The 13,044-nt window shown below is 43.5% G+C and overlaps 1 protein-coding gene across 9 annotated transcripts in view; it reads right to left on the bottom strand.

The window, feature by feature from the left end:
- Positions 1–13,044, bottom strand: part of PHEX (phosphate regulating endopeptidase homolog, X-linked) — a 221,590-nt gene that overhangs the window by 111,627 nt on the left and 96,919 nt on the right. For all 9 annotated transcript variants that reach the window (XM_021079391.1, XM_021079390.1, XM_013986002.2 and 6 more), the window contains one exon: positions 5,061–5,162. In XM_021079391.1, coding sequence (XP_020935050.1) covers positions 5,061–5,162 — 102 coding nt within the window. The remainder of the gene's footprint in view (positions 1–5,060; positions 5,163–13,044) is intronic.

Here is a 13,044-nt window from a genome sequence, read left to right as displayed (position 1 = left end):
TGCTGCATCTGCAACCTACACCACAGCTCATGGCAACACCAGATCCTTGACCCATTGAGCGAGGCCAGGGATCAAACCCAAGACCTCATGGGTACTAGTCAGGTTCGTTTCCACTGAGCCACAACAGCAACTCCAAGGATTCAGCTTTTGGCTACAGAACTGAATCCAGCTGGGTACCAGCCGAGTTCCTCCTAGTCTGACACAGAGCGTAAGCCTGGCTCCTGCCACCAGAGCAACCCAAGGCAGTGCTGCGTCCCTTCCCACTAGGCCTCACAATCATTATGTAGTGTAGTGACCTTGAGATCCTCCTACTCTGTTATGGAAAAAGGCAAATCTTCCAGAAGACACCTCCCAAAATAATTTGTATCACTTACACTCATTCAACAGCTATGATAGCTGGGAAAAATAATAGGCTTCCTGTCCTTTGCTGCTTGTTTATAATAAGAGCATATGCTTGCAGGGAACACAGAATCCTAAACCAAAAATGATGCTGATTTCCCCATGCTAAATTTCCAGTTGAAACCTACACTGCTGGTTTCACAATATAAAACCACTCATGACCTCCTGGGACACGAGAGGAGAAAGGCAAGGAGATAGAGGTAACAAATTTACCCTTTATTCACAGGAACAGATGCATCCTTATTTATCTTTGATGGTGATCACCCATAGCAAAGAGCACCACGGAGCCATATCCCCACATTCCATTCTGAGACCAGAGTAACCAACACAAAAGCCAAGGTATTGGACCTTAGCTCACTGCAGGTATCTGGACCCTCCCAGTCCAGGAGGCAGGTCACTTGGGAATGCTGAGGACGAGAGCCCTTAGGAGGCACTGTAACTAGCTGCAGTCCAGAGCCTGACAGTGAGGGAAAGAAAAGCTTCTCCCCCTCACAAATCGGAACATTTTTCCAGCTTTCCCAATGGGTTGCCAAGTGACTCAGCACTGGCCCAGTGTGGGCACTATTATTGATGAGAAATCTTCTGCCTGGGTGATATACTGCACCCAACACATGCCCAAAGAACAGTGCCAAGTCATACCAGGAAGAGCCGGCAAATTATTCACCTCCACTTCGAATGCAGGCAAATCCTGTCTTAATGCAGGGGCTACTTAGTATCAGAAAGACAAAGCCCTAAGATAGCCAGAGATTTCCATCTACGATTCAAGGAATTATTAGGCAGAGCCTCTCCTTTCTTGTTGACTATTAAAAGGCAATCAAATCGAGGACAGCACAGAAAAAGGGCAAGAAAAAATAATAATTTTTCAAAAAACAACCCCATGGCAGAAAGCTGCATAAAAGCCTTCAGCACCCTAAATGCTGTCTTTGTGAGTGCTACGAGCTCCACCCAGAGGTCATTTCTAGATCTGCAAGTTCATTCAATTTGGCAAAAGAAAATCTGTATCTTCTGGGGTCCAGGGCCCCAATGGCTTTGGAGAACTGCTAGAAATTCTTGGACAACATTCCCTCATTCTTGTCTTTCATGAAAGGAGCTGCTCTGAACTCTGAAATGCAAGATATACTCAGGGAACCTGGTGAGATCCAGCAGAACAACTACCTTTGATATCTGCACCTGTCAAGGAACTAGTTTGAGTTCCTGGCAGGTTGAACTCAGCTCAAAGACAGCAGAGTGTTCAAAGAGTACTTTTAGAAGAAAAAGTGAGGGCTCTCATTGAAATAAAATATAAGACTGGAGAGCAACTCAGGAGTAAAGAAGAAGGTGTCTAATATTAGAAGGACTGGGAATAATCCTCCTTCAAGAAGGACCCATGGCTACTTGCCTAGAAGGCACCCACTCCCTTAGACAACCCGGAAGATCCACCTAAGGCGATCGCCAGCCACACTCTCCAAAGACCTGAACAGAGTCCTCAGAGTATGCCTCTGGTATTCACCCATTCGTAACACGCACACGCCCCTCACCACTCCACCCCACCCTCCACATCCGCGGCCCTCAGTCCACAAGGATTCAGGCTAGAGTCAAGAGCCCCCAGTGTACTGGGCTCTTAACTGCCTGGCGCAAGACATGCTCTGTTCCAGATACTATAAGCCAGCCCCGCAAATAAAACGAAGCCTTCAAAACAACAAAGACAATGACAGTATGTTGGTGCGGAGTGGTTCATCCACCATCTGGAGAGCTTCTCATCGCAGCTCTTGCGCTCCTGCCTTCATCAGCTTAAGCTGTATGTGACTTACGAAAGCTTTGACAGACTCTCAAGGGGGAAGAAAAAAATAGAACTTCCCCTTTGTCTTCCTCCAACACCCCCACTCCCTGCCACCCAAGTTCTTTCTTCGCTTTAAACATGGAACAGCCTTTTCATGTCTATTGACATAAATATCTACGGCAATGTTTATGCATCTCGGGAGTATTAAAGCTCTGGAAAATATCCATGCTAAACCTCTGCAAATTCCCATTTCAACAAGGCTAAGCACTGTTGCCCTCTTTTTTTTTTTTAATAGACTTTATTGTTTAGAGCAGTTTCAGGTTCACAGCAAAACTGAGAAGAACGTACAGAGTTTCTACAGACCTCTGGCCCCCACACATGCACAATGTCCCCATTACCTATACCCCCCACCAGAGTGGGACATAGGTTACAAATGATGAACCTACAGTGACACACTGTTAGCACCTCAAGTCCACAGATTACCTCAGGTTCACTCTTGATGTTGGACACATATATAACAATATGTATATAACAATATGTATCATACAGAGGAGCTTCCCTGCTCTGAAAATCCTCTCCCTTTTTGTTTCTTGACCGTTGGGCAAAAATACTTGTGCTCAGCATGACTCAGTATGAGCCTAAGTAATGCTCCTGAGGTCTGCCTAGGGACATGAATCACCAAGGAGACTGTTTAAAATCACAAATGTTCAGACTGCACCCTCATTCCACTAAATCAGACCTTGCCAGGGAGAGGCCCAGAAAGCTATAGTTGGTCCACGCATCCTTGGTGATTGCTATGATCAGGAAATTTTCAAAAACACCTCTCTAAAGAAGGAATGTTCCCAACTTCAGCCTCCCAACTGTAGAACAACAACAAAGTCTATCAAGAATGTAGAAGGTACAGAGTTCCCATTGTGGCACAGCAGAAACAAATCCGATTAGTATCCATGAGGATGAGGGTTAGATCCCTTGCTCGGTGGGTTAGGGATCCAGCGTTGCTATGACCTGTGGTGGAGGTCACAGACTTGGCTCGGATCCCTCACTGCTGTGGTTATGGCTGTGGCCTGCAGCTATAGTTCCAATTCAACCCCTATCCTGGGAACTTCCATATGCTGTAGGTGTGGCTCTAAGAAGCAAAAAAAAAAAAAAAAAAAAATGCAGCAGGTAGGGAACCCTCCTACACTGTTGGTGAGAATGTAAACTGGTACAACCACTATGGAAAACAGTATGGAGGTACCTCAAAACTAAATAGAGAACTACCATATCATCTAGCAATCCCACTCCTGGGCACATACCTGGACAAAAGTACAAATCAAAAATATACATGCATCCCTATGTTCACTGCAGCACTATTCACAATAGCCAAGATATGGAAACAACCTAAATGCCCATCGACAGATGAAGGGATTAAGAAGATATGGTACATATATACAATGAAATACTTCTCAGCCATAAAAAGAATGAAATAATGCCACTTGCAGCAACATGTATGGAACTAGAAACTCTCATACTAAGTGAAGTAAGTCAGAAAGACAAATACCATGTGCTATCACTTATATGTGGAACCTAAAATATGGCACAAATGAACCTATCTACAAAACAGAAACAGACTCACAGACATAGAGAACAGACTTGTGGTTGTCGAGAGGGAGGGAGTAGGATGGACAGGGAGTTTGGGGTTAGTAGATGCAAGCTATTACATTTAGAATGGATAGGCAATGAGGTCCTACTGTATAGCACAGGGAACTATATCCAGTCTCTTAGGATGAAGCATGATAGAAAATAATATAAGAAAGGGAAAGTACATATATGTACGACTGGGTCACTTTGCTGTACAGCAGAAACTGACACACCACTGTAAATCAACTATACCTTAATTTAAAAAAAAAAAGAATGTAGCAGGTGTTTCCTACCCACATGACATCTAGCTCCATCAGAACCCCTAGGGTTCAAGAAAGGTCTCATTCTTTATTATTTTTTTTTTTTGTCTTTTTTTTTGCCATTTCTTGGGCCACTCCTGCGGCATATGGAGGTTCCCAGGCTAGGGGTTGAATCGGAGCTGTAGCCACCAGCCTACACCAGAGCCACAGCAACACTGGATCCGAGCCGATCCACAGCTCACGGCAACACCGGATCCTTAACCCACTGAGCAAGGCCAGGGACCGAACCCGCAACTTCATGGTTCCTAGGCAGATTCGTTAACCACTGAGCCACGACGGGAACTCCCCATTCTTTATTTTTAAACGCCAAGGCTACTAATACTTTTCTCACTTATTCCCTTATCTTGTTGCATAGTACTAGAAAGTTTTAAGAGGCCTAGCAAGTCTCCACTTCTATTATGAAACTTTTTTACTCCTACACAATGGTCTACTATTGGTCTACAGTTTAGAAGCACTCTATTTGGATCCTTGGTGCAAAATGATGGGAAGATCTGTTTGATTACAGGAAAGGATTTGCCTGAGGACATTAGCACACATCATGCACAGAGCAGAAGGACACACAGCCATTATCGGTTCTTCTTTTTTGCACCTTGAGGGCTCTTCTGCCAGCTGCTCCCCCTGGCTCCCCACTGCTCTGCATTCTGCCATAGCCCATGATGGTTTAATGGTGAAATTCACTGGGCAGTAAGCCATGTGGCTCTTACAGGCAGCAATTAGGAGAGAAGGAAAGGCTGAATTACAAGGTGTTTGCAAATGCAGTTTGCAAAAGAAAAAGCCCAATCTTATTTTCTCTTACCTCCTGTTAATAAAATCTATGGATTCATCCCAAAGCAGACACCTAACTCTAGGGTCACTCGGAGTCAACAGCTCAGTCAATATAAAAATCTACTACATGGTCAATGTAGAACATGAAAATACATTAAATCAAATAGCATATTTTTTTCACCAAAAGGAATCCTTACCTTTTCTTTGGCTTTCCTTTTTGTCCCTGCATCCATCCACTCATTTTCTTTCTCCAGCATGTCAATAAAGGCCCATCGAACACCCTCGATCAATTCCTCCATCTATAAGAAAATACCCAAAGAAGCAGGTCAAAGCCAAGAAGCTTCAGAAAAGGTTTCCTAGGCCATGATAAACAGCCCAATGCTAAACAGGGTGAGAAACAGACTCCTTTCAGCTTGGCTCTCTGCTCTGGTAATATTTCTTTTCCCAGGAAAACACCTTTTTTCCTCTATTGCTAGAAGAAACTCATCATTTCTTTCCTTGAGAATAATTCGATGGGCCAGCTGTAAAAAGATTATATGGGGAAAGCAATTTGCCATAGGTTATGACTAATAACTTACCTGTAGCTACTAAATTAGCCCCCTCTTGTCAAGGTTGCAACTAGATTCAATAGGCCAATAAGGGTTTGAGAGAAACAAGCAAAGGCATGGGCTGAATACTGCAGACAGCACTGCAGAAGCAAGTGAACAGCTGACAGAGATACTGTTAATAGAGAAACAGGCGGAGGGAGCCAGTGCCCCAAAGGACACTTCCCCAACATCAAGATTTGTGTCAGGATGCCAGTTCTCTCCAATTAAGTGCCAGTGGTTAATCTACAAGCTTGGCCATTCTGTCATCTTCCTACTCTCCTCTCTCCTCCCTGACAGCTCAGAAAAGTATCAGGTTATTTCAAATCTAAAATGGTAGGTCTAAAGGAGGCTCCCCAGAAAGGTTGTTTCAAAGTGGTTCAACAGCGAGACCATCACCCAGTGATGATGTGTTTGACCTGGCTGTTCTTCCAGTATTTGCGGGTCAGCGTAGTGGACCAGGGGGGAGAGAAATGCTAACACGTAACTTCAGAAGCCCACATGGAGCAGTCCGGGAGGCCCTGCCTGTCTTTGGGTGCAAACCAAGGGAAATTCCATTCTCCTACAGAGATGCTTCCGTTTTCCTAACGGGACATTCAAGAAAGAATAAAATACTAGTTTTGGCACCAGAATGAAAATTTTCATTTGCGATTATGGGGTTGTAAATCCATTTTTAGCATTAATTCTAGAAGGAAAGAAGTTGAGATGTTTCCTTGGTTCTATAATGAATTGTCGGCACGAAGCTCAAAATAATTTTTTCTGTTTAATAAGTTTTCAGCTATGTTTTCAGTTCAATAACAGTTGTAAGGGAATGAGAGCTGTAAATCAGTGGGCTGGGTTCCATCGTATGTAAATAAGAACAAACAGCAGATGGAAGGGGGGTACTTCACAGCTATTTCTTCCCAACTTAGTAAAAACATTCAGAAAAAAGAAATCTCAACTTGACATTGGGGCATGATAAAGACATTATAAATAATAGAGAGCAAAGGTCCTTTAAAATCATTAAGTCACTGGTTTTCAACCTTGTCTGTACCCTGGGGTCTTTTTTGTGGGTGTGGAGAGCTTTAAACAATGCTTATGTCACTGTTGCAGAGGGAGGCTGAGCACTGGTAGGTTTCAAAGCAGCCCAGGTGATTCTGAAGTGCAGCAGGATGAAGACTCACTGGCCTAAGTGAGGACACTCATTTTACAGATAAGGAAATTAAGAGCCAAGAGAGTCCATGATCCATTTCCGCTCTTACGACTAGGAAAGGTCAGAGCCAGGATGTGACCACAGGGCTAAATGAGCGTTGTGAGCTCAGAATGTCCAGGAGTAACACAGGTGTTCCTCATAAATGAGAAGAAAATGCCTGGAAAGGAGAAAACTGAGAGAGATGCAGCGGTGACCATTTCGAACAGAAAACCCACAGAAGGAGGGTGCTAAAACAAGGAAATCCTCAGGGACTGGATCTTTAGGCTGCACAGTCACCAACACCTCTAAGTATTTAGGACACCCCTGTAGGGGAAAAAAACATTTGCCACTCTAAAATATGTCTCCTTGGCATAATGATTGTTTTAAGCTGGTTATTTTCTGAGAAAGAGTAGAAAAAGGGATCTGAAAAGCAAGTGGGAGAGGCCCTGTAGTAAGAAACATCTCCATTTGTAAGATGTCTTCCTCTCAGGACCTGGAAGAAGAGGGTGACCTGGAAGAGAAATCTCTAGAAACTCAATGCAGAAGGCACTGACATAAATCTGCATCACAATCACCCTCCTTTACTGTCCTTTTCCTGGCCCATAAATAATTCTCCTTACCCCCATCTTCTTTTGTCTTTTGCTGAAGATGGTATATAAGACGAGGGCTCTGGCCACTGGTTGCTCAGTTTTCCTGGGTGTCTCTCATGTCTACATGTTATTTAACTTTGTCTGATTCTCTCCTATTAATCTGTCTCATGTCGATTTAATTCTTAAACCAACCAGAAGAACTTAGAAGGGTAAAAGAAAATTTCTTCTTCCCCACCACCACCCTGCAGCAACACACATCAGCCAGCCCATCACCTTCACACAAAAAGAGAAGCATTATCTTCCCAAACTAAGCAGGGCAATAGGGATGGAAGGAAATGGGTGCATTAATTTGCAAGAGAGTCAGTGAGCAAATCAATGGAACCAGGTGATTAACTTTAGGTGGGGAGGTGAGGAAGAGTGGGAATAGTCAGGTTAATTCCCAGGCTATAGGCACAAGCAACTGGGTGGATACTGCCATTTCTTTTCTCTTTCTCTCTTTCTTTTTGCATTTTTAACAATTGAGGAATAACTGACACACATTATATTAAATTCAGGCGCACAAATAATCATTTGATATTTGTATACATTATGAAATGATCGCCACAGTAAGTCTAATAACATCTATCCCTATGTTACCGCTCACAAGGTCGTGTGCCTGATGGAGTGAAGCCAAACAATGCAGAATTTCAGCGTTTAGAGCAGAGGAAGGTCTATAGCAGGGCCAAGCAAGGATATTGGGTGGCTTGTGCTCAAAAAACCCAAACTCTTCCATGGTTTGGGGGTAGAAGGGTTTATAGGCAATGTTTGGGGTGAGGGCTGCAGGGGATGTGACTTTCTTCTGATTGGCTGGGGGTGAGGTCTAGCAGGATAGTGCTTTAGGAAACTTGTACTGAGCCTGAAATTACCATCCCCATCCCTGGGGAGGGAGGTGTTCAGTTCCTGTAGAAAAGCTCAGAGATACTGTTACGAATATTCCTGGAGGAAGGACCAGGACGTGCCCAAGGCTGCACTACTGATCTTCCTTTGTTTCTGCATCCCCTCCCTTCCCTGATGAGAAAATGTTCTTATCTGCCCTTTGGAACTCAAGGAAGGTCAAGGAGGTATATGTCTGTCCTTTTCCTACAACGGAGAAATGGGGGAATAAAAAGATTTGTACCAGGGAGGGCCCCAGAGAGTCTTGCTCCATTTCAATCACACGTAGTTACAGGATTTTTTCTTTCCCTTGCGCTGTGAATGTTTAAAATCTAGTCTCTTAGCAATTTTTGAAACTGAGCAGGACCCTGTGTGGTCCCTGGGCATAGAAGCCTTTCTATGTCCCCTGTTTCTTACAGGGGAATAGAGTTCAGTCTCCATGACCTTCCCTGAGTTCCAAAGGTCAGGTTTAAACAGTTGCTAATCAGGGAGGGGAAGGGATACAGAGACCAGGGAGGAGCAGTCAAGAAACAACAATGCAGGAAGTTCCTGTTGTGGCTCAGCAGTAGTGAGCCTGACCGGTACCCATGAGGATGCGGGTTCAATCTCTGGCCTCACTCAGTGCATTAAGGATCCCGCATTGCCATGAGCTGTAGTACAGGTTGCAGCCAGCAGCTGCAGTTCCATTCCAATTTGACCCCTAGCCTGGGAACTTCCATATGCCACAGGTATAGCCCTAAAAAGCAAAAAATAATAATAATAATAAATAAAGATGAAGGACGATGAATAAAAATCATATTTAAAAAAAAAAAAAAAAGAAAGAAACAATAGTGCAGCCTTGGGGCAGGGTCCTGGTTTCCCCTCAAGGGATACACATAACGTATCTTTGAGCTCCTCTTCAGAATTAAGCCCCCACCAAAAGGAAGATGTTAACTACTTGATGGAGTGTTCTTCATTCCAGAGAGAAGGTCACAGATTGATAATCTCAAGAACCACAGAAGCTCCTCAGGAGACTACCTGAGGCCAGACTGAAGGAACACAGGCCCTGTACACACCCTGATCCTTATCAGCAACCCTGCCCTTGAACCACTGCTATAAAACTCCTCACCAAATCCTCCCCAGGCGGGACACACAGCTTTTTGAAGGCATGAGCCGGCTGTGTCCCCCTTTGCCTGGAAAAGCAATAAAGCTATTCTTTTTTCCATCACCCAAAACTCTGAAATTCAATTCGGTGTCGGTGTACAAAGGCCAGATTTCAGCAACACTTTCAAACATGCAATACAGTATTATAGTTACCATTTTCTAAAGACTCAGCATGTTGGAAGAGAAAGAGGGCTTAAGTCAGAGGCCATATCTCACTGGGAAGTGCAGATAGCAAGTCTGGACAACTCGGTCAAAGAGTCTGTCTATGAAACAGAAAAAGCAAAGGCAGGGTACACATGGATAAAGGCTTAAAAGCGGGTTCTGAGGGTTTGGGGTTTGGGTTGTGAGCATTCTCTGTTGCTGCTACTGTTGTGGTGGAAGTTGACCATCTGAGAGATTTGACAGTATAGAAATATCAATGGACATTCAAAAAGAAGAAAGCAAACATCCTGATTAAAACATGAGCCGAGGAGTTCCCTGGCTGCCTAGTTAAGGATTCAGTGTTGTCACTGCTGTGGATCCATTTGATCCTTGACCTGGGAACTTCTGCATACTGTGGGCGTGGCTGAAAATTTCTTTTTAAATATTAAAACAAAACAACAACGAAAAACATGACCAGTTCCCTACTGAAGACTGGTCTGCAGATCCCACTGTTCAGGCCACTAAACGGGTAGGAACAACCACTGAGTGGGCTTAAGTTCTTCCACAAACTCTTAAAATACAAGCGCATGAATGGAAAATAAATGGTTTCTAAAATTGGGGGGGGGGAAATGAGCCAAAGACCCTAACAGATGTATCAATAAGAAAGGTACACAGATGACAAATAAACATGGGAAACGATGCTCCACATCCCAAGTCATGAGGGAAATGCAAACTAAAACAAGATGCCGCTACACACCTATTAGAATTGCCCAAATCCACAACATTAACAATACGGAGTGCTGGCAAGGAGGTGGAACAAAAGGAGCTCTCACTCATTGTTGGTGGGAATGCAAAACAGAAGAGCCATTTTGGAAGGCGCTTTGGTAGTTTGCTGTTTTTTATTTTTAATAAAACTAAACATATTTTTACCATACAATGCAAGAATCACATTCCTTGGTATTTACCTAAAGGAGATGGAAACTTTCAACCACACAAAAACCGGCACCCAGATGTTTAGAGCAACTTTACTGATACCTGCCAAATCTTGGAAGCAACTGAGATGTCCTTCAGTAGGTGACCAGATAAACAAATTGTGGTACATCCAGACAATGGAATACTATTCAGAGCTAAAAAGAAATGAGCTATCAAGCCATGAGAAGAAACGGAAGAACCTTAAATGCATATTACTAAGTGAAAGAAACCAATCTGAAAAGGCTACAGACTGTATGATTCCAACTACACAACATTCTGGAAAAGGCAAAACTATGGAGGCAATGAAAAGATCAGCAGTTGCCAGGGTGGAGGTGGGGAGATATAAATAAGTACAGCACAGAGAATTTTTAGGACAGTGTATGATATTATATTTTATATATATGGCATCATAATGATGGATTCTTGTCATCATACATTTGTTCAAAGCCACAGAATGTACAACACCAAGAGTGAACTCTAAGGTGAACAATATACTGTGGGCAATAATGATGTGTCCATTTAGGTTCACCTGTGGTTTAAAAAAAATCATTCTGGAGTTCCCGTCGTGGCGCAGTGGTTAACGAATCCGACTAGGAACCATGAGGTTGCGGGTTCGGTCCCTGCCCTTGCTCAGTGGGTCAAGGTTCCGGCGTTGCGGTGAGCTGTGGTGTAGGTCACAGACGCGGCTCGGATCCTGCGTTGCTGTGGCTCTGGTGTAGGCTGGCAGCTACAGCTCTGATTAGACCCCTAGCCCGGGAACCTCCATATGCCGCAGGAGCGGCCCAAGAAATGGCAAAAAGACAAAAAAAAGAAAAAATCATTCTGATGAGTGACGTTAATGGGAGAAATTATGCATGTGGGGATATGTGAGAGATGGCTCTACCTTCCTCTCAAATTTGTTGCTGAAGGAGAGAAGAGGCCACTTCAAAACAGCTCTTCGGCTTACGCATTATCAGAGAATATGTGAAAGGAGTCACCTTAGACATGAGATAGGATAATGAGAGGTGAGAAAGATAAAATGATAGACAGGAATGCAGAAGAATCTATAGGTAGACAGTGGATGGGTGAGAGTCCTAGTAGAATGGTATGTCTTTTCGCCACGAGATAGGAGCAAGATCTTCTACTAAAAGGGAGGTTTCTCTAAAAAATTCAACTTCAGAGTTTCCTAGTGGCCTAGCAGTTTAAGGACTTGGCATTGTCACTGCTGTAGCTCAGATCACTCCTGTGGCTCTTGTTTGATCACTGATCCAGGAACTTCCTCATGCCGAGGATATAGCAATCAATCAATCAATAATAAATAAAATTTAAAATTTGATTTCTTCACACACGGCTATGGCTATATGCATCCTGGTAGCACAAACATATTGGTAAAAAGAAGGACATTCACAAATGAGGACAAAGAGGGCAAGGAAAGGTTTCCTCTCAACACCCTATCCAACATGTGGCCATAACAGAAAGTCCCCAAAGAATACCTAAGAAGCTGAAAATATCCAAGGAGAATATTTAACTGGAGTACGGAGTACAAAAGCTAATCTGCCTTAATTATTGTTGAAAATAAATTAATCATGTAAAGCAAAACAAGCACTCTCCGACCCAAAGAGAACTTGGCAAATATGTATTTTGGAATTTTTGTATTTCCGTGGTGAATCTTAAAGTCATCTTGCCTCTCTTCTCTTTGAAATATGTATAAGTGGAGTTCCTGCCATGGCTTAGTGGTAACGAACCTAACTAGTTTTGATAAGGATACAGGTTCGACCCCTAGCCTTGCTCAGCGGGTTAAGGATCTGGCATTGCCGTCAGCTGTGGTGTAGGCCGCAGACACAGCTCGGACCTGTGGCTGTGGTATAAGCTGGCCTGGGAACCTCTACATGCTATAGGTTCAGCCTCGAAAAGACAAAAAAAAAAAAAAAAGTATTATTAAAATAGGCTGAATGCTTCCAGATACTTCTAAGCACCTTGGTTTGGCAGGACCCTCCCTGGCCATTCCTGGGTGTTAATGGCTTTCAAATTCATTCCCATTTTAAGCACAAGGCACAGGTTTTCAAAGCTCTCTGTACCTTGCTGACTGGCATTCCAAATGGAAATAAAGTAGCAAAACATTTCAGCCTATTGCTGGAATGAAGAATGGCAAATACTTGGCACATACGCAGCTTCCTTCTCCCTCTTCCTTTCCTTCTTGCGTCCCTTCCCTTCCCTGACCACCTCTATCTTTCCTAACCCCATGCTTTGATAACTCAATCTTTTTGTGGCCCATTTACAGATGTAAAAAACAAGAACAGCACAGTTGGCCCTCTGTATCTGCATTTTCTGCATCCATGGATTCAACCAAGCGCTAATATTCAGGGGGAAAAAGTTTCAGAAATTTCCAAAATGCAAAACTGGAATTTGCAGCCTGCCAGTAACTATTTATATACCATGTATCTTGTATTAGTGATTATAAGTAAGCTAGAAATCATTTAAAGTATATGGGAGGATGTGTATAGGTTATACGCAAATACTACACCATTTTATGTAAGGGACTTGAGCATGTGAGATTTTGCTATCTGCCGGGAGTTCTGGACCCAATCACCTCCAGATCCTGAGGGATGACTGTAACCACTTTCCTCTTTTCCTTCCCTGTGAGTCTAGCTGGTCTCTGGCCTTGTCCTCTGAGGCACCACCATTCCTG

Source organism: Sus scrofa, chromosome X (assembly GCF_000003025.6).
Source record: "Sus scrofa isolate TJ Tabasco breed Duroc chromosome X, Sscrofa11.1, whole genome shotgun sequence".
NCBI lineage: Eukaryota > Metazoa > Chordata > Mammalia > Artiodactyla > Suidae > Sus > Sus scrofa.
Note: the sequence above shows the minus strand (reverse complement) of the source record. Positions and strands in the feature narration are given on the sequence as shown.